Raw genomic sequence first — 22,466 nt, forward strand, 5'->3', positions numbered from 1 at the left:
GCTGGTGGACTGCACCGGTGAGTCCATTTCAAAACAAAAAGAGCTTGGGGGAAGATAGCTTGGGAATGAACAATTACTCTAACACAAAAGCTAACTGACATATCTTACAAATTATGTCAAAATGCATTTGACAGCTTCACTATGGTGCTAATTTCTGGGCATTAGGCTTTGTAAAGGAAGTAGTAGCATGTTTTGGTGACTACAAAAAGGTCATTGTTTAGGGTTGTCAAGTTTCCTATTATCTGAAAACTAGATCCCTTTGCTCTGGCTCTTCCCTTGTGACTGACTCTTTTGTTCGCTGGGCTTCCTCTGCTTTGGGGCTGGCTCAGGAGCCAGACACAGAGCCTGCCTGCCTGCAGGTAGTAGGCAGCCCCAGCTGAACAGAGGCTGGTGTGGGTTGATGACACAGCATCTCCTCTGCCCACAGTAAGGGTGTGTCTAGACTACAGGGTTGTTGTTTTTTTTTAAAAGTGGCCTTTTTTTGAAAAAAACTTCCCTTGTGTCTAGACTGCTGCTGCGTTCTATCAAAAGTAAATCGAAAGAACGCAGTAGTTTTTTCAACTGTGGAAAACCTTGTTTTACGAGGAATAACGCCTTTTTTCAAAAGTGCTCTTTTGAAAAAAGGTGCTTTGTAATGCAAAGTGTGCATTTTCAAAAGAGCCTCTAGACTGCCTGGGTGCTCTCTTTCGAAAAAGCCTCTTTCGAAAGAGGCTTGCAGTCTAGACATAGCCCAAGTGAACATTTTCATGTCTGGTCAGTACATCTGATGAGATGCTGCCAGGTCCCTTTTTCAGCTGGATTTGAAAACTGGATGTCTTGCAGACTCACCATCAATGCACAACAACACACTCCTATTGATTTACTGCTCAAATCAGATCAACAGTAAACAGTGTTTTCGCTTTAAGTATGCGTACAGATACGGTTCAGTGAAACTTATGCCAGGAAGTGTTGGCTGCACCTGTGCGTGTGTGAATAATGTGGGTGTGTTGTGTGAACAAATACCATGTATCAATATGTAGTAAGTCCTGGAAAAAAGATGAGGGGAAGAAATTACATGTAGATATAACTATTTTCTGTACACTTCCTGTTATTGGACAGTGTTAAAATAAACTTCTTGCTATGTTCTTCTTGTGACTGGAATTAAATATGTGAAGTCAGGGAGACTATAGTATAACAGTTTGACAATAATCACATTAAGGTTTACCTTCCTTCCTGTCAGTGAGATCTGTTTCCTGTATAATTCGGATGTGGCTCAACTCTACCTGTTTTAGGTTTCTTGGTTTTTGTTTTAACCTACTTTCTCCTTCTCGTAATATGAAGATAAGTTACTGGTATTGACTTGCTTTACCAGCACGCATCACACAAGTTCAACCCCAAATTACAAGTTTGTGAATAGTTACTTGAGAAGGTGAATTAGCATTAACCTAAAATTGGCATTAATCTTGTTTAAATTAAATGATTCTTTCAACTTTCATCTTGTAAGATGTTTCTATAAAGAACAAGAACTTCATTGTTCCTCCCTTTTTTCATGCCTCTTGTAACAAAAGCTCATTTATCTAAATAGAGCTCTAATTCTAGTTATTTCTAAAACTTCCTGTGTTGCAGTTATATCGCTGGGTAAAAATAGATTTGAGTGGTTAAGAGGAGTTAATTTTGTGTTTAAAATGTAGAAGCTTTATAACGTGTGTGGTCATTGTGAAGGATTCTTATACCAAACTATTTTTTATCAGAAGACTTACCTGGTGTTGTCCAGGTCCTTCAGGGCAGAGGCCTGGTGGTGGTGGTGGGGAACAGGACAGCAGTCAATGAAAAGAGATGTGGAGGAGAGGCAGGGTGAAAGGAGAGTTAGGGGCCCTGGGCAGGGGTTTAGGAGGAGGGGGAGGTCAGTGAGGGAATGGGGTACTCAGGGGAAGGGATGAGGTGGCCACCAGCTTCTCCCTTAGGACAGTGTGGGGTTGCATACCCCGCCTGCTGTCTTCTCCTTGGGGGTGGCAGGGGCCATACATACTGCCCGCTGGAGACTGAGCTGGGGACTGTGGTGCAGGAAGCAGTACAGGCCGACCCTGCTGGTGCTCTGTGGGCTATAGGGGGCAGGCCACATAGGCCAGCACTCCCTGGGCCCAATTTGAGGGGACAGAGAAGGGGGGACCACATAGGCTGGTCCCAGCCCTACCCGATCCTAGCCCGGGAGGAAGGGAGGCAGAGAAGAGGTGGGGCCATGCAGGCTGGAAGGTGGGTGCACTGGGCAGTCTGGCAATACTGGTTCAGGATGGGACTTCACTGCCTGGTCCGAGCATTGCTCCTCAGGGAGTGAATGGCCCATCGAGTTAGGGTGGGCAGGGCAAGATGGAGGAGGGGTTTGGGTTGGGGGTCACTTATCTGAGCCAGTGGCCGAACAGATGGCAAGGCCCAGCCCCACCTGGCCACTGTCTTCCTTGTGTGGCCATCCTCCTGTGATCACTCTGCAGTATAGCTGTCCCTCCAATCAGTCTATGTTTATGGAAATCAGTCAGATTCCAGGCACATAAAGTTTTCCTGGCACAAACAGACCCTGACCTTACTTTAAGTTAGGATAAGAGGAAGGTGTATACTAAATGTGGTGGCCTTCCCTAACTCTTACCATTTAGGAGAAGTTCTTGAGCAGGTAGACTCTGACAGATGCAGAAATCCATGACTGTTGTGTGAGGATGCAGTGAGTCATGAAGATGTGTATTGAGGAACACAGAGCCACTCTGCAAATGTCCTGAAACAGAACCGTTGCCAGAAAAGCTGAGGATGAGGCATTCACCCAAGTAGAATGTGCAGTGATAGGTGGGGCAAGCACCTAGACCAAATCACAGCACAGCTTGCTGCATGTAATGATCCAGGCCAACAGATGCTGCAACATAATTGGGAGGCCCTTTATCTATCTCTATCCACAGTAGAGGCAAAGAGCTGCGTTGACTATGGGAACAGTTCAGTACATGCAGTCTCTAAAATATACATTTGGATTATAGTACTGTAACTAGCAAAGGCTGACCTGGGCAAGGTTTGAATCAGATTTCTCTAACAAATTACAAATCCTTACTTGACTCTTTTGCAACTAAAAGTTGTGCTGGAGATCTTGGTAGGCATCTTTTTCATGATTTTTCTTCACTTTTCATTGCTGTTCTGCAACAAATAGTGTAGAAGTGTTTAAAAAGTAAAGGGACAGTTTAAAAACTTTTTCTTTGAGCCAGAAGGCTTGAGTATATACATTTTTTACCTTTCAGAGGGGTAGCCTAGTTAGTCTAACAGAAAAAGCTTAAAAAAAAACAATAGACTGGTAGCATCTTAATGACTAACAAAACATGTATGGTAGATGGCATCATGAGCGTTCCTGGGCAGAGCCCACTTCTTCAGATGATAGGAGTGTTAGAAGTCCGGGCTAGCATCAAGGTGCAAACAGCTTCCTAGATGAAATTATCTTTGTGTCCTACAAACAGGGAACAGTGTATTGTTGATCACATCTGTGGGACTGCACAGTTAAGAAATATTCTCTCCAAATATTCTGCATAGTATGTACTTTGATATTTTCAAAATAAGGACATATCTTCAGCTAAATTTGGGAGTTAAAGACCTGTTTTTAAATGAAGTATGCATCAGAAACTTGCTGCCCAAAACAAGAGTTGTTAAGGTATGCTGGAGGAAGATACTAAAGGCTTACCTTTTGAGGAACTTAACTCAAAGGGCAGGAATAATTGGTAAGTTTTCCAAGTGGAAAGAGGCAACTAGTGGGGTTACCCAAGGGTCTGTCTTGGCACCCATCCTATTCCACCTGGGTATGTCTAGACCAAATTCGGCCAACGGAGGCTCTTTTGCCCACCCCTGTGTTAAACCATGACTTTCTGTACTTTATAGTATTTTTAATGTTTGAGTGGCATATAAGTTTAGAAAACTAGATGTGTGAAGATTTTTGGGAATATAGAGAATGACAAAATGAAATCAATTGAAGATTGTCTACCTGGTGCTGTAGTCCCCATGAGAGGGATTTAGATTTTAGTATACACTAGTATAGGGGTGACGAGCCATTTTTGGGTCAGAAGTCACTGAGCCACAGAAAAATCAGTCAGGGGCTGCACACAAGTGAGAAACAAAACAAAACAAAAATGCACCCCTCATCAGTGTGGGCTCCCCAATGCTGGGGGAGAGCCCAGATCCTCAGGGGTTCCTGGCTCATCTGGATCATGGCTTATCTAGACCAGTGTTTCTCAACCAGTGGTAAGAGTATCCTTAGAGGTACTTGGGAAAAGTCTAGGGACTATGTCAACACAACTGAAATTTGGAGAAAACTGAATTTTTGTTTTAAGTTTTACAGAATTTTATTATTATTATTATTTATTTACTTTTTATATCAAAAAATGTCATCACCCGCCTGGCTACAATTAAATTGTTTAAACAAATGTGTTGCAATGGTAGAAAAAAATGTTGTGTGTCTGAAAACCATAAGTACTGAGGGTACTTATAATTTTTTTTTAAAAAGGGGTACTTGATTAAAATGGTTGAGAAACACTGATCTAGACCATGTTGTATGTATTAATATCTACCTAATGCCTGTTGATATCTGAAACTAAACTGTTTATGTGAATTAGAGAACTTGCATTGTGTACCGGTAGGTTCCATATGAGCCAGTTAGTATGTGTCCTGCTAATGTGTACTAGAATTTATATCCCTGGGATGCAGACTAGTTCACCATTGCAGACAAGTCCTATGAAGCTATTATAGGTTTTAGAGGGGAAGGGTGAGGATAGGAGGGAATGATAGTATGTGAGGCAGAAGCACCAAGGAGTAAGAGAGAGTGCTAATAGTGAAAGACTGGGCCAAGAAAATAACATTGTTCTTAATGGTCTAGCTCAGCTGTGGCCAACCCGTGGCTCTTCTCTCCCTCCCTCCCTCCCTCCCCTAGGTGCGGCTCGCAAAGCCACCCCTGAAAACAGCCCTCTCCTCCCAACTCTCTCTGCTCACCAGGGTAGGGGAGCCATCCGGTGCGGCTATTAAAGATGGTGGGAACCTGAGGTGGCCAAAAAGCCTCTAAATGTGCTTTCTTAAAGGGGCAGTCTTTTTTTTTCTTTTTGCTTGACGACTTTGCCCTGGCTCTTCGTGGTGGATCCACAGATATCTTGGTTCTTTGCCTGGAATGGGTTGGCCACCCCTGGTCTAGCTATATTTATTCTTACTTGTATAGACTTATCTTTTTATATCAAGGGTAGAAAATAACTTCCCATTGTATGCGTGTTACACCATGTCTGATATTGTGATAACTTTTTGGTTAGAACTAACATTTTAATGAATCCAAATGTATTAAATTCTGTAAAATCAGGGCCTTCATTTCAAGTGCAGATTGTTTTTCTTGGAGCAATATTATATGCGGAATATGAGCAGACAGGAGGTATATCTTAAATGTCATCTTTTAACATAAATGGCAGAGAAGCAGTTTTCCATGTTTGCAGCAAGCTCAAGCTTAATGATATACATACAGTTTTTTGACCAAATATGGGTGCATATTATCTTTCTAAATATTTTTAATTTCTGATATGGCAAATTCCTTATATATCAGTGTTTCTTAAACTTTTTAAGACTGAGGAAAACCAAACAATATTTTTTTTTTAGGAACACCAAGGATCTTTTTGTTGAGAGAAGGAAAAAAAAAAAAAAAAGCTTGCCAATTGAACACCAGACAACACTTTTGCACTTTTACTGACAATGACAATTTTTGCTCACTGCCCAATGGTAATTTGTGTCTTTTTAATTATCTTTTGAAAAGTGGGACATCTTTTTTAATCTGAAACATAACCTGTCAGTCATATCCATTAAATAAAAAAAAGTTGTCAAAGAAGGAACATTGTATCTGGATTTAATAACAAAATATATATCGTATCAAAGAAGTGTAACAACAAAACAACAGAAAGAGCAAAGATAGCACAAAGCAATTACACTGGTCTACAATTTTTTAGAAGTCGTCTGCTTCAGAGATAAAATGTGCTATTTATTAGGTATTTTGATGTGCTGAATTCAAATATGACAATTAAAACAACTGATTGGCTACTGTTACCAAGATATTTAAGTTTTTACATTTTACGTCTATGCATATTGCGTAGAAAGTAGAGTTTTAATCATAAATTGTAAACCTAGGTCTTTTCATGTGTTTATGGTTGCTTTACATGATAATATTTCACCTGTCCTGTTTATGTAACACTTTAAAAATCAGCAAAAGGGTTATATAAATACAATTTATTAGGAAACAAAAGGCAAAAAACTATTATGTACATAGCTTAGTCCTATTCAGTGTCTACTCGGCACTTCTTGGCTTGTCTCTTGTATTCATTAAATGGAGCATCTCTTGTCACTGTCCAGCAATAGTCTGCAAGCATTGATGGGCTCCATTTGCCCTGATAGTGTTTCTCCATTATTGCAATGACCTGGTGAAATCACTCGCCGTGCCCGTCGCTCACTGCTCCGCAGTTCGGTGGAAAAAAATCTAGATGAGAGTGCAAAAAATGTATCTTTAGTGACATGTTGCAACCAAGGCTTTTGTATGCCTTGAGGAGGTTTTCCACCAACAACCTGTAGTTGTCTGCCTTGTTGTTTCCGAGAAAATGTATTGCCACTAACTGGAAGGCTTTCCATGCCGTCTTTTCCTTGCCACGCAGTGCATGGTCAAATGCATCATCTCGAAGAAGTTCACGAATCTGAGGACCAACAAAGACACCTTCCTTTATCTTAGCTTCACTTAACCTTGGAAATTTTCCACGGAAGTACTTGAAAGCTGCTTGTGTTTTGTCCATGGCCTTGACAAAGTTCTTCATCAGATCCAGCTTGATGTGTAAGGGTGGTAACAAAATCTTCCTTGATTCAACAAGTGGTGGATGCTGAACACTTTTCCTCCCAGGCTCCAATGACTGTTGGAGTGGCCAATCTATCTTGATGTAGTGGGAATCTCTTGCACGACTATCCCATTCGCAGAGAAACCAGCAGTACTTTGTGTATCCAGTCTGCAGACCAAGCAAGAGAGCAACAACCTTCAAATCGCCACAAAGCTGCCACTGATGTTGGTCATAGTTTATGCACCTCAAAAGTTGTTTAATGTTGTCATAGGTTTCCTTCATATGGACTGCATGACCAACTGGAATTGATGGTAAAACATTGCCATTATGCAGCAAAACATCCATGACTTCTAGGAATAACATGATGCAATTCATATAATGTATGACGCAATATTAGCTTCCAATTGCATCATTCATTGTTTTGCCTAAAAAGCAAGTACTGTCCAAACCCAGTTATAGATTTATTCATAGATCCAGTCAAAGATGTGTATTAGTCATTTCTGGTTTAAATTGAGATCCCTTCCTTTTATAACTCACTTATCCTCCGCCATTCGCAAGTCAAGGGTCATATATACTGACCCAATAGCATATCTTGAAAACTAGAGCCAATCAACAATTTTAAGCATCATTTTCGTTCTCAGTGACCCAGAATTAGTAAAGTTTGACTACATTTATTTCAGAAGTATTTTGGCTGTAGAGCAGTGTTATCTTATAACATGATATATTTAGCATAGTACACCAAAACATTATGCTAATAATTTTTGTTTAGTTTAATAAACATCATAATATTTGTTAATAATAAACATCATTACTTAATGGGATGGATGAGTTTGCATGTGATGGCATATTTCAACAATGTTTGGACTGAGATTTGTTAAAGAAAGTCTTAATGTAGGTGTAACAGTCAACCTATTTCAATATTTGGTCTTGATTGCAGTGATTGCTGAAAATCCACTTTCACAAAGGTACGTTGAAGGAAAAGGAAGTAGGACCCTCAATGCCTTTTCACTTAACAGGTTGTATTCACTGTGGACTTTCATCCAAAACTTTTCAAGTGATGAATTGTTTTTCCAGTTTTCAACGTGACATCTGAGGATAGATCTGCCAACATCTCTTTTTCATTCACAGATATGGTGTTTTTTTGGCTAGTGAAATTGAATGGATTCAAAACCCACAAAAATTCTTCCCTTGGATCTTGGTTTGCAGGGAAATACTTCTCAGATTGGAGTGACAACATTTTCAAGTGATTAAAAATAATCTGTTTAAGCTGAAAAAATTGTAATCTTCATTCTTCTCTTTTATCTCGTTCATAAACTCCATTAAGGCACTAAACATATCAAAACAGTTGTTTTCAACTTAATGTTTTTCTTTTGCCCTTCAATTTTATTATAGGTGTTAAAAATAATTTTATGTGGTCCCTGAAGAGACAAGTTTAACTCATTCAGAAGCTGGAATATGTCTGCAAGATAGCACAGTTTCATATTTCAATCTGTGTCTTCAAGGTCACAGTTTTTGCTTGATAGAAACATGATTATTTTTTCTTTAAGTTCACATAGTCTCTTTAATATTCGGCCTTTCGATAGACAGTGAATGGCAGCATGCAGTAATAAAGTTCTATGTGTGGATCCCATTTCGTCACATAAGACTGCAAACAGTTATGAATTAAGAGCGCTGGATTTTATGAAATGGACTGTTTTCACAGCTGTTGTTAGCACTTGATTTAATTCGGCACTTATACTTTTACTTGCTAACATTTCTCAATGTATAATGGAATGTGTGCCTTGCATATTTGGCGCTACTTGTTTCATTTTTGCAGCTAACCCTGCATGCCTACCAGCAGGGGCGGATATAGGGGAGGGCGAATGGGGCGGCTGCCCCAGGCCCCGCGCTTCAAAAAGCCCCGCGCATGCGCCGTGGCGCCACCGCGCATGCGCATGGCGTCACTGCCCCTGCGCCGTGTCAAAGGGGGGCCCTGCGAAATTACGCTGCCCTGGGCCCCACAAAACGGTCATCTGCCCCTGCCTACCAGTCATATTAGGCGCACCATCAGTACAAATTCAAACACAGTCTGACATTTTTAAATCAGCACTTAAGAAATAATCTGACAGTGCTGACAATATTTCCCTACCAGTTGTGTGTTTTTTCAGTTCCAGACAGTTCATGAATTCTTCTTTAATTTCTCCTTCATCCCAGTCCACATCCCACGGATAGATAAGCAGCATAACTTTGTCAACAATATCAGTCGACTCATCCGCTTGCAGAGCATACATCTTTGACATTTTTTTTTAAAGTTGTTGATGAATGTCTTCACTCATCATAATTATGCGATTTGAAACGGTATAATTAGAAAGAGGAATTGTTTTTAGTTTTTTGGCAACTTCATCTCTCAAAATTGCACGGCTTGCATCCAGAATGCAAGGCATAATTAAACCTTTCCCCTATGGTGAATTTTTTCTTTCACTTTGCAGCGTGAATTGATATAAAAAATGATGCTTTAAGGGCAGCTTCATTTCCAGTTCCTGTAATTCGAATCAGTTTCTTCTGAGCTTACAACTCACTCTCTTTTCTTTAAAAAAAAAAAAAAAAAAAAAATTGATTGGCATAGTCTGATATTGGTGGTGTTTTGTTTCCAAATGCCTTTTAAGTTTTGAAGGAACCGTAGAGTAATTACCCAAAATTTCCAAGTAAATAATGCATTGCGGGTAATCATCTTTATATGTGAATCCAAATGCTAGGTATGCAGGATCATATTTTCGACATACCATTTCCTTCCTTTTGGTTCTGGGGAAGATGTGCTACATTGAGAAGTGGAAATGTTTACTTGTTCTTCACTAGTTGATGGTACTGGTTCCTCAGCAGTACTATTTTTACTCACTTCTGCGTTTTTGATAGGGAAATGTAATTTACTCTGTTTACTCATATTGGTGGAAATTATAAATTCAATACTTTTATCAAGCACGGGTTAATGTCAAGCAGCTGACTGACGGCAGCCATAGCAGCATTAGGGACACTGAGGGCCTTATCCTGCCCCCAATTCACAGTTGGCCCCTTACTGCTTAATATTTTGTCCTTCAATATTTCTAGCCCCTGGCTCTGTTACTTTGACACAGAATACTGAAGGGAAGGGCCTTGTCTGTTGAAGAGGGTGCAAGATGCTGGCTCCCCTCAGCTGTCCTCGGTAACAAGTGAGAGCTAAAGACAGCGGTGCAAAGACCAAGTTGAGGTGGCAGCTTTAGGGCAGTTCTCTCCCCTGGCAGGCAGGATCCCCAGACCAGCAGCGGAGAAAGCCAATCACAGCTGGCCTTGCTGCTGACCCTGCAATGCTCTTTCCCTCTGGCAAGGGGTGCAAGTGAGGTGCAGAGCTTTCCCAGGCAGTTGCAAGCCAGGCACAGAAGCACGTGTGGAACGTGGGTAGTCCATCTTTCATTTCCAGGCGCATCACCACTTGCTTACCTCTTTGCACCACTCGCTGCATCTCAGCAGCTCTCGCGGGCATTTTTTTTTTCTTCAGACGGTTGCGGCACACCTGTGAGTTCTCCGCAGAACACCAGTGTTCCGCGGAACACAGTTTAAGAAACAAGGTTATAAATTCTTTGAGAGATACACAACATACTTATATTTTAACTCTAAACATTCTTGCAAATGAAACTAATGTGTTTAATTGAAGTTGATATGACTTTCTTTAAAAGCTTTATTTAAAAATGTTTTATATTAATTTTTTTTCAGTCCCATTTTTTGTTCGGTTTGGGGTTTTTTTGCTATCTTACTCCGTTTTGCTTGTGCAGTAGGATTTTTTTGAGTCCTCTTTGAGCTCTCTTTTTCATGCACTAATACATAACTCTAATTCTGCAGCACACAGCATCAGTGGAACTTGATTACTAGTTTTAGCATTGGATATTGTTGTGTAGCAAAAAACAAGATTTACTTTTTAAGAAATATTTTTCTTGGTGGTACATGCTTTAAAAATTGTCATGTTTAATAGATCTCAGTGTCCTCTTCATCTCAAAATGGTCAAGTTCCCTTAGGATTAGGATACTTTTATTTTGTAGGTGGCCTGGAGCTACAGATAATTAGGTATTGCTAAATTGAAATCCTCTTTCTGATCTTTTTACATGACATGTGTAAGTAAAATTCTTAATAGATTTGTAAATAACTATTTGCCGTGTTCATTTTGAAGTTTGTTCTACAATTTAACACAAAATGGGTAGCAGTAATCTATATCTAAAAAAGATATTTAAATTTTATAGGCAAAATCAAGCATAAGATGTTTCATAAAACCTACAGAGACACTAGAGAGATCTCTTGAAATTAACAAGCAGAAGGGAAAGAAGAGGTTGCAAAAGAGACCAAACTATAAAAATGTTGGCGAAGAGGAGGAAGAGGAGAGAGGACCAGAGGATACTCAAGAAGACCCAGAAAAGGGGAAATGTACAGAGGGTAGTTCAAAAGGCATCAAGGCAAGTGCAGAAAATGAAGGTGAGTCTACAATGACTGAAAGCCATGCAAACTTTATATATGCTAATAGTTAAATAATATCACTTGTTTATGGTTAAGTGTCTGTTTTTGTTAATTTATAATACTGGTTGCTTAACTGAATAAACAGAATCATTAGTTTTTCCACTTCCCCTGATTCCACTTTCACTAATATTTTTAACCTCTCCTTTATGTAGAATTAAATTCTTTAGAAAAACCGTGTTTAACTTGGTGAAAAATGTGTGAAGTGTCTGCCATTTCTCCTGTGCCATCCAGCCTTTAATCACAAGAACAGCTTTTAACTAGCTGTATATAATTAAACATTGTTATTAGTAGACTTAATAACAAGTCTGCTTCATTTGTTAGCGGAGAAGCGAAAGGAGTTAAAAAGTCATCTCCTCCCCCCCAAAAAGCCAAACATCCTGTGTTGACTGGTAATGAGTAAACTATTTTCTGTCAGTCATTGCCACATCTCACCTGTGCCTATTGTTCAAAATTCAAGAAAAACATCCCTCTGTTTTTTTATTTAATTACCTGATTTATGTGCATTCTGAGTGCTTCATGGGACTATCATGCTTGAATCATTAAAGTGTTGGGTGCTGCACCAGAAAACATGCTCTTCATTTGCTTTCACTATTTTAAGTTCATAATTAAGAGGAAACGCATATAAAAAGTAGAGTTTTTATGCATAAAATAAGACAATGATGACAGTTTCTAAGGAAGCATATACCAAGGTAAAAATTTTTTCCCTATGCTACAATTTCTTTGGCAACCCTTTTCATATAATGCTTGCATTTTGATGTGTATAACTAATCTTTCTGAAAAGAATTTCTTCTTTGAGCGACGTCCCTGGGGGTGCTCCACATTAGGTGCTGAGTGACTCAGCACCTCTCGATGGATTTTTCTCTAGCTGTACATTGGGGGTTGGACATGCACCTTGCACAGTGTGATTGGGCCTTCCCTGGTGCCATCGTGCATTCACGGCCCTCCCTCCCTTCAGTTCCTTTCTATCGTCCCTGGCTTCAGATGGAACTCTTCAATGCTTTCCTTCTCAAAATGTTACTGTTATAGCTAGCTTAGTTTTAGGTTCTTAGTGTTCGCTTAGTGTTACTAATAGTTTAAAAAAAAAAAAAAACTTGGATCGCAGACAGCTTGTGGCGTGGGATCACCCGGTTTCAAATGCTGCGCACTCTGCAATGAGGCAATACCAGCCTCAGATAGACACGAAAACTATGTCAAGTGCCTTGGCCACTTGCACTCTCAAAAAGACTGCCCACATAACACTAAGCTTAAAGCGTGGACACTCAAGGATAGAGAACTCAGGCTCAAAATGCTTATGGCTGACAAGGATGAACACCCTTCTTCTGACCCTGGCTCGGGACAGAGTAATGCGGCAAAAAGGGATAAATCCCCGAAAGCCACAAAGGGATGGGCAAACTCCCTGCCTCAGCATTCGCCTAAGAGGCACTCTGCTGGCAAACAATCGGATTCCTCCGATAAACGCCTCAGCACTTTTGACCACCCAGATACCTCGGGTGAACAGCTCATCAAGCATAAAAGAGCTTTAAAAACTACCCCCTCAGAGGCAACAGGCCACACCGTGCCTGCCCTGAACAATGTGGCACCAAGCAGGGCGCCGCTTACTTCAGCACCAGCTCCAGCAACTCCTCAGGAGTGCAGCACGGCACTGCAGCCGCTCACAGGGCAGCCACTCAGCACCGTCCCTCCCCCCTCGTTGTCAGGGGCAACCCCTCATGCTGCGAGCTCTGTCCTTATGGAATCCCAGATAGTGTACTCAGTGACAGCACAGTTCTCCACACCACACAGTCCCATCATGAATTACAGGGAGTACAAAGACTTAGCAATTTCTTCTACACTCCAGTCTCCTATTTGGAGTGACACTATATATCCTTACTCTCTTTTTTCTGATTATACAGAATCACCTTCCTCCCTCTCAGTGGAAGAGAGAGATGACTTAACTGTGTTTTCACCACAGCTATCTCCACACAAAAAGGGGTCAGGAATGCCAGTTAATCCCGCACAATCAGATTTCATCACAACACAAATGGCTCCTTGGGCTCCATACCCCTGCATGCCTCCACCCAGATTTACCCCCCCAAAGTGGCAAATGTGGAACCAATGGCCCCAACAACAGAAAGAGGCCATTTAAAACCAAGCATATGGTGAAACCTCTCTCTTCCCTGACCCAATCACCTCAAGTGCCTACTGATAGAAATGATAGTGAGGATCAATATTCCCCACATTCGTCTTCTGGAACTTTACTTCAGGCTAACTCACTTTCTGCCACAGAGGAGGCAATCCTACCACCATCCTCTAACAATGTGGAGGATGTTTCTTCCTTCCAAGACCTTTTTAAAAGAGTTGCAATGGATTTAAATATCACCATGGAAGAGGTACAGGACTCTTATCATGAACTCACAAACATCCTCCAAACGACGCCATCCACAAATATAGCTTTACCTCTCAATCCAGCCATACTTTAACTGGCTAAAACCTTATGGCAGACACCTGCCTCCATCCCACCTACATGAAAAAAAGGGAGATCAGAAATATTATGTTCCCCCCAAAGGCTCTGAATTTCTTTTTACACACCCTCCGCCTAATTCCCTTATAGTGGATGCTGCACAGCAGAGAAATAAACAACCGAACCGATTCACTCTATTTGAGAAGGACAATAAAAGATTGGTGATAGAAATGTAGCCCTGTTAGTCTGGGGTAGCTGAAGCAAAATGCAGGGCAATGTAGGACTTTAAAGACTAACAAGATGGTTTATTAGATGATGAGCTTTCGTGGGCCAGACCCACTTCCTCAGATCAAATAGTGGAAGAAAATAGTCACAGCCATATATACCAAAGGATACAATTAAAAAAATGAGCACATATGAAAAGGACAAATCACATTTCAGAACAGGAGGGGAATGCGGGGGGGGGGGGGGAGAAGGAAGGAAGATAAGTGTCTGAATTGATATTAGAGGTGGGGAGAGTGGGATGTCTATGAGCTAATGGTATTAGAGGTGATAATTGGGGAAGCTATCTTGATAATGGGTAAGATAGTTTGAGTATTTGTTCATTCCTTCTCGGAGAGTGTCGAATTTTAACATGAATGACAGTTCAGAGGATTCCCTTTCAAGTGCATTCTTACCAACAACCACAGGACATACCACACTAATACCAACCCTGGTACCTTCCCTTGCAACAAACCCCGTTGCCAGCTTTGTCCACATATTCATTCTGCTGATACCATTATTGGACCTAACCAAGTGAGTTATAAGATCAAGAACACATATTCCTGCGCATCCAGAAATATAATTTATGCTATCATGTGCCGAAAGTGTCCGTCTGCTATGTACATTGGACAAACATCTCAGACACTTTGCCAAAGGATTAATGCCCACAAAACAGATATCAGACAAGATCACAAAGAAAAAACAGTTTCTTGTCATTTTAACCAGAAAGGACACTCTCTCAATGACTTAACCACCTGCATTCTGCTACAAAGACCTTTTACATCTGCACTTGAAAGGGAATCCTCTGAACTGTCATTCATGTTAAAATTCGACACTCTCCGAGAAGGAATGAACAAATACTCAAACTATCTTACCCATTACCAAGATAGCTTCCCCAGTTATCACCTCTAATACCATTAGCTCACAGACATCCCACTCTCCCCACCTCTAATATCATCAATTCACAGACACTTACCTTCCTTCCTTCCTCCCCCCCCCCACATTCCCCTCCTGTTCTGAAATGTGATTTGTCCTTTTCATGTGTGTTCATTTTTTTTAATTGTATCCTTTGGTATATATGGCTGTGACTATTTTCTTCCACTATTTGATCTGAGGAAGTGGGTCTGGCCCACGAAAGCTCATCATCTAATAAACCATCTTGTTAGTCTTTAAAGTGCTACATTGTCCTGCATTTTGCTTCAATAAAAGATTGGACTCATTCAGCAAAAAGGTTTATGCCTCGGCTGCACTTCAAATGAGTAGCAAACTACACCGGCGTTACTCAGTAAATACAATCTTAATAACTATGCGAAGTTTAACACATTTATTGAACATATCCCTGACCATAAAAAGGCACAATTTAAAACTATCATCTCTGAAGAGCAAACAATATTGCATATAGCATTACAAGCTGCCCTCGACACAGCAGATACAGCCACAGGGACAACAGCCACAGCGATAACTATGGGACAGGCTTCATGGTTCCATTCTTCTGCCTTTCCCCACCAACTCCAACCATCAGTGGAAGATCTCCCGTTTGAAGGTGAGAAGCTTTTCTCGATGAAGACCAATGAACTACTTCAGTCAATGAAGGATTCCAGAACTATACTACGCTCACTGGGTATCCAAACACCTGCAACAAGATATCAACCATACCAGAGTTCAAGGTACCCACAGCCCACTTATCGTTACCAGAGGTAAGATCACCCACTGTATCATCAATTTAAAACTATTGCATCTGACAAAGTGGGTCTTTGCCCACGAAAGCTTATGCTCCAACACTTCAGTTAGTCTATAAGGTACCACAGACTCCTCGCCGCTGTATCAACAGTGCGGGCGAAATAGACAACAAAGATGACGTCCTCAGAATAACAACCACAACCGTTCATCCCAACCCAATAAGCAAATTTGAAACAGCAGTTGAGAGACCGAAAACCACATCACCTACCCCAGAGCTTTATAATGTATCAAAACTATTCCACTTTCGTTTGCTACCATTTACCATGGAAAACTATTACCTCTGGCAATACAAACTTTCTCCTTAGGTTATACTGTTCCTTTCCTCTCCCTCCCACCACCCTGTCCCTTTTCAGAGATACCTCTCATGAGATCATATTACAACAAGAGGTGGACCACCTGCTCCAACTAGATGCCATAGAACCAGTTCCCCCTGAGTTCCACAGAACCGGTTTTTACTCACACTATTTCCTAGTAGAAAAGAAGATATGTGGGTGGAGACCAATTCTTGATCTTAGATCGCTAAACAAATACATAAGAAAACAGATTCAAAATGGTCACTCTGGCCACCATTATCCCAGCTCTGGAGATTGGCGACTGGTTTTTGTCTCTCAAATTACAGGATGCGTACTTCCATATATTGATACGACCGACTCTCAGACCTTTCCTTCATTTTACTGTAGGTCTCTAATATTGCCAATACACGGTCTTACCCTTTGGGCTCTTCATGGCACCCAGGGTATTTTCCAAGGTATTAGCAGTTGTCACAGCTCATGTCAGAAAATGTGGAGTCCCTATCTTTACTTACTTATACAATTGCCTTATCAAAGCAAGGACCGAACACAAGTGCCACTAGCATACTCTCATGGTTGCCTTCATTCTTTAGGGCTTCTGGTAAACCATGGCAAATCAATGCTTACGCCTACCCAAACTATCCCATTCATTGGGGCCCATCTCAATTCCATCACAGCTATGGCCTCTCTGTCTACCGACAGATTCATCCGCATCAGTTAACTGGCACAATCTCTCCAAGAGATGCCCTCAGTAACAGCTCACAACTGCCTACAACTTTTAGGTCACATAGCATCGTGCAACCCCGTGTCTCCAAGGCTGGCTCCGACTTGAATACAAACTGCACATCCATCAGATGACCAAAACGCTAACACTACCACATACAGTAAAAGCATCCCTACAATGGTGGAAGAAATCATCCAGCCGCTGCATAGGCATACCCTTTCAAAGCCCAGAACCCACAGTAGTCATTACTATAGACGCCTCACTCACTGGATGGAGAGCTCATATGAAAGGCCGAACAACACAAGGCCTGTGGTCCTCCTCAGACCGCATTCTTTGCATCAATATCCTTGAACTCAGGGCAGTTTGCCTAGCATGCCAAAAATTACTCCCCCATTCCACAGGGATTCATATCACAGTATATATGGACAACATGGCATGCATGTATAAATAAACAGGCAAGGTGGCACTCGATCACAGACTCCTGCAAGGAAGCCATTGTGCTTTGGAACTGGTATCTAGCTTGAGATATCCACATAACCACATGCCAGCTCCCTGGGGTCATCAACTCAACAGCAGCTGCCCTCATCAGAGCCTTACCATGGGACCACTAGTGGGAACTCTATTATACAGTCCTGAATAACATATTCAGCTAGTGGAGCTTCCCATACATTGACCTATTTGCTACCAGAGCCAACAAAAAATGCCCAATGTATTGCTCCAAGGCGGGCATGGGGAAACAGTCCCTCAGGGATGCTGTCATTCTAATGTGGAGCATATCCTTGCTTTATGTGTTAACTCCATTTCCCATCCTCAACAGAGTCCTCATAAAGACACTGAAACACAAAGCAAAACTTATCCTCTTGCACCTTGTTGGCCTCGCCAACTGTGGTTTCCCCTCCTACATAGTATGGCATGACACCACCCAATCACGCTCCCATGCAATCCAAACATTTTATACCAACCGGAAATCATGTCTCCTCACTCTCAATTCCTGACACTCCACCTCAAGGCAGGGTACCTCGATGGTTCACGGGCATAGAAGTATAGTGATCCCAACAGGTGTGTGATGTCCTATTACAAAGCAGGGTTCCTGCAACAAGAAAAACATACATTAATAAATGGACCTGCTTCACACACTGGGTGACCTCCCGTAATATACCACCAGAAGACGCTCCACTCCCTGCAGTTTTAGAATATTTACTACACCTCAGACAATCACAGCTCTCTCTCAGCTTTCTCAGAGTACAGTTGGCAGTGATTACAACCTTCCACATACCAGTGGAGGACATCACGGTGTTTGCACACCCCATGATCAAGCGATTTCTAAAAGATCTACAGGCTCTATGCCCAGATGTTGCAGTCCCTCAAAACCATGGGACCTGCACATGGTATTAACAGCACTGACAAAGCCACCATTTGAACCTATGGCTACATGCTCCCTATGACACTTAACATTAAAGACAGCTTTTCTGGTGGCACGTAGAGTGAGCAAGGTGATGGCCCTTGTGGCTGAACCAGCCTTTACCATCTTTTTCAAAGACAAAGTCTCCATGCTGCCACATCCTAAGTTCTTATCTAAGGTGCACTCCTCTTTCCACCTACATCAAATGATATATTTACCAGTATTTTTTCCAAAGCCTCACGCCAACGCTTTTGAAGCACAAATGCACACCGTAGACGTCATAAGGGCACTTTCCTTCTATATTCATAGAACTGAACCTTTCAGATTGTCTCCATGACTCTTTGTCTCCATTGCAGATCACAGCAAGGGAAAACAAATGTTGTCACAAAGATTATCACATTGGATTTTAGAATGCATTGCTACATGCTGTTTGCTAAATGACTTACCTTCGCCGATTCCATTCTGAGCACACTCCACAAGAGCGGTTGCCACTTCCATCACTTACCTGAGGAAAGTTCCCGTGGACGACATGTCAGCAGCCAGGTGGTCATCAGAAAACAATTTTTGCAAGGCATTACGCACTTGCCTTGGGACTTCTCCATCATACTAAACTAGCAAAAGCTGTATTACAAACGGCTTACTTACTTGATCTGATGTCCTTACCTCCATAGAATATATTGTAGTCACCTAATATGAAGCATCCCCAGGGATGCTTCTTGAAGAAGAGGAGGCAGCGGTTACTCACCTTCCTGTAACTGACATTCTTCGAGATGAGTGTCTCTGGGTGTGCTCTATTACCCTCTCTTCCTCCCCTCTACTTTGGAAAACTTTAGTAATAAGACATAAAACATCTTTTGCTGGGTTACAGATAGCGAAGGAAAGGAGGGCTGCGCGTGTGCGATGGCACTGGGGGAGGCCCGCGCGCTGCGCATGTGCGGCCCGCAATGTACTGCTAAAGAAAAATCCATCAAGAGGCACCGAGACTCTCAGCACCTAATGTGGAGCATCCCCAAGGATGCTCATCTTGAAGAACATCAGTTACAGGAAGGTGAGTAACCTCCTCTTACAAGGCCTTCATTGTGAATTCATGTAAATAAAGCTAAATAATACATGAAATGGCGAGGGTGTCATTTTTTGTTCCAATTATATAGCTGAACTCCATGTATGCACTAAGAACATTTTTGATTCTTCCTTTTCCCAGTTTCACAAGAGGCTTAACAAACTAATTTTGGGGTAGTCAAGGGGCCATGTTAGAGAAGTGAAGGCAAAAAGTTTTGTGTGCCTAATATCTGAAAATGGGAAACTGTGTGCAAAATGTTTTTCTAAAACATTTGAAGTGGGCTAACATGGCTTGCATCCATACTACACTTTAAAAATCCCCTAGTACACAGGATAGCCTTAATCAGGTAGGTACTTATTGAGTGTCTAATTCCAAACAATAGTAATAAAGAGGTAGCCGTGTTAGTCTGATCTTGCTAAAACAAAAGGAAAAACTATGTAGCACTTTAAAGACTAACAAGATGGTTTAATAGGTTTTGTGGGCCAGACCCACTTCCTCAGATCATATTCTGGAAGAGAATTGGCATGACCATATATATATAAATGGCCATGCCAATTCTCTTCCAGAATATGATCTGAGGAAGTGGATCTGGACCACGAAAGCTCATAGACTTTAAGGTCAGAAGGGACCATTATGATCATCTAGTCTGACCCCCTGCACAGTGCAGGCCACAGAATCTCACCCACACCCTCCTAGAATAATCTTCTCACCTATATCTCAGATATTGAAGCCTTCAAATACTTTGAAGACCCCAAGATGCAGAGAATCCTCTAGCTGTGATCTGTACTCCATGCTACAGAGAAAGGTGAAGAAAAAAAAAGCTCATCACCTATTAAACCATCTTGTTAGTCTTTAAAGTGCTACGTGGTTTTTCTTTTTGTTTTAATGCCAATCAAGTAATATAATGCTAATCAGCGTAGTCTGTACTGGGCTTTGTTCCATGATTTCACATATTGTAAAATGTGTGTATTGTTTCCTGGCATAATAGGGCTGTTCTCATAAGTTTATGATAGTGATATAGCTTTTATAATTTATTCTTCAGCATTTATTCTGTATTTACCTTGAAACGCTTTAAATTCAAATTAGGCAAATATAAAACAAAAAGGGATTAGATGTTACTGTTAAGGAAAGGAAGAGTCAGGGTTGGAACAAAAGTTGTCAACCCCATTGTGACTGAAGAGAGGCTTCAATGTGGCCCACAATGTGGACCATAGTTTAGTGTGTTGTGCGTCACCTTCCCTCCCATTTACAATCTGTGACAGCGCTATCGCAATCACAGAAATATATTTGAAAAAGTAATATCAGGAAAAAAATTGGGAGGTGTTGTAGTGATGACTTATTAGCTTTAAATAAAAGCTGCAGACCAATTTGCAAACCTCTGCTTCAGTAGGTCTAGCGATGATCACATTTGAGTAACTTATCTTTGTGCTAATATTTTTAATACCCTTTGTTCTAGTTTGTTTTTGTTATTCATAAGGTTAAGTTTATGTGAACCTAGGTTAGCCTAAGGAGTTGTAAATCCTGACTTGGTGAGACTTTGATCGCTTGCACCTGAACTATAAAATAAAGGGTTCATTGGTAACCGGGATGCTGCACCAGAGTTGATTTGTATCACGCATATTAGGGAGATGATTTGACTAGGAATCTATTTTTATTGGCTAACTATAGCTGATGGAAGAAGATCCAACTCTGTGTAAGTTTGTGGATTAATTAGCCCTGTATAATTCTTGGGAATGGCACTTCTTTACTTGGTTTGAGCTGATTGGCTGCTTTTGTCATGATTATAGCCACCTGATCCACATCAATTCATGTAACATTTCCATGGAGCTACATGCATATACCAAGATGACACTGTATTTTGAAGTCTGAATTCAGTTTCTTTTCTGTTGCTGCTGCTCCTTGGAATCATATATGTGGTTGCAATAAAAATGAACTCATTTTTATACCCATGGAAATAAACGTATTCTAGGGACTAAATTGCACTTCTGATTTATGTATTGTGCTAGACTCTAACTCTGCTGAAACTACAACAAACATTTCTACATTGTCAGTGTCTACCTCTTTTTAAAAAACAGACAGATTTTTGTCATCCCATGAATGTGGCTTTGATAAAAATTGATTACATTTCTCTTCCTATAGTTTCTGGACAAGCAGCTACTATAAACTCTTCCGTGAGCATATGTGCTTTGTAAAGGAAATTTTGTATTTCGTCATTGTGCTAGGATTCTAAACTATCAAATGGCATAAGTGTCAAAACATTCCGCTATCTGCATGAAAGTTGCCAAGGCAACATGCATGCTAGACTTTCCTGAGGAAACAGAAAAAATATGATGAATCAGTGTGAATTGTGTCTTTGTGGGGGCTTTGTACACTTAACCTTTGTGGTGGAAACAAAGTCCCAGATTGCTCTGAGTAGTCTGTAGGGATGAGAGTACTTGGCTTGAGGAATCAGTTGTCACTGTCAAGGAATGATTGGTTGTGGATTTTAACTGCTGAGCCTTCTGACAGTGGAAATTCTGATTTTTGAGGCAAGCCGAGGAAAGGGATGGAGAAGTTTGTAGCATGGCTATGTACAATTCAGTTATAATTTTAGTTTGTGTATTACTGTAACTAAAATCCTGTATTATGCACAGGTATAATTTGTTAGTTATGAGTTTTTAAAAAATCATAAAAGGCTGAAACTTAAAAACTGAAAAACCGTGAAGCTCAGTTATGATCCAACCTCGTGATATTCTGAACAAAAAGATGTTGTCATGATCCTAACTGTTTTTATCACTTCATGCTGACTCAGCAGACATTCTAGGCTTTGGAGTGATGCAGTGACAATCCTAGGATCTTGATACATAAATATATTGAACTATCCTTTAACCAATATCTTGTTCTTTCATGGTTGGTGTTTCTTGTTTGTTTGTGTAACCTCTTATTAGTGTTGTTCTAAAACTTTATCCTTTCAAATATTTTGATCTTGTCTGATATAGACTGTTTTTGTTTGAAATAACATAGTGTGACAAACCTCCTCCTCAAGGTTGGTGGGCCCCATGCTTTTAAGCAGATTGCTTGCCTCAGCCTCACAGCAGCCGTCAGTTTAGACACTATCTCTAGGGTACCGTCTTACCATTTCTTAAGCCACTCTCATTGGCCAGCATGGGGAAAAGAGAGGAGACCAAATTCCATAGTCTCTGCTGCCCT

General features: G+C 41.0%; 1 protein-coding gene across 9 annotated transcripts in view; it reads left to right on the forward strand.

Annotated features, from left to right (window-relative positions):
- CLEC16A (C-type lectin domain containing 16A) overlaps positions 1-22,466 on the forward strand; it is a 341,368-nt gene that overhangs the window by 53,861 nt on the left and 265,041 nt on the right. For all 9 annotated transcript variants that reach the window (XR_012896118.2, XM_075899302.2, XM_075899304.2 and 6 more), the window contains one exon: positions 11,090-11,318. Coding sequence is in view for 8 of the 9 variants with exons in the window: in XM_075899302.2 (XP_075755417.1) it covers positions 11,090-11,318 (229 nt within the window). In the remaining variant the exon portion in view is untranslated. The remainder of the gene's footprint in view (positions 1-11,089; positions 11,319-22,466) is intronic.

Source organism: Pelodiscus sinensis, chromosome 15 (assembly GCF_052426305.1).
Source record: "Pelodiscus sinensis isolate ZL-2025 chromosome 15, ASM5242630v1, whole genome shotgun sequence".
Taxonomy (NCBI): Eukaryota; Metazoa; Chordata; order Testudines; family Trionychidae; genus Pelodiscus; species Pelodiscus sinensis.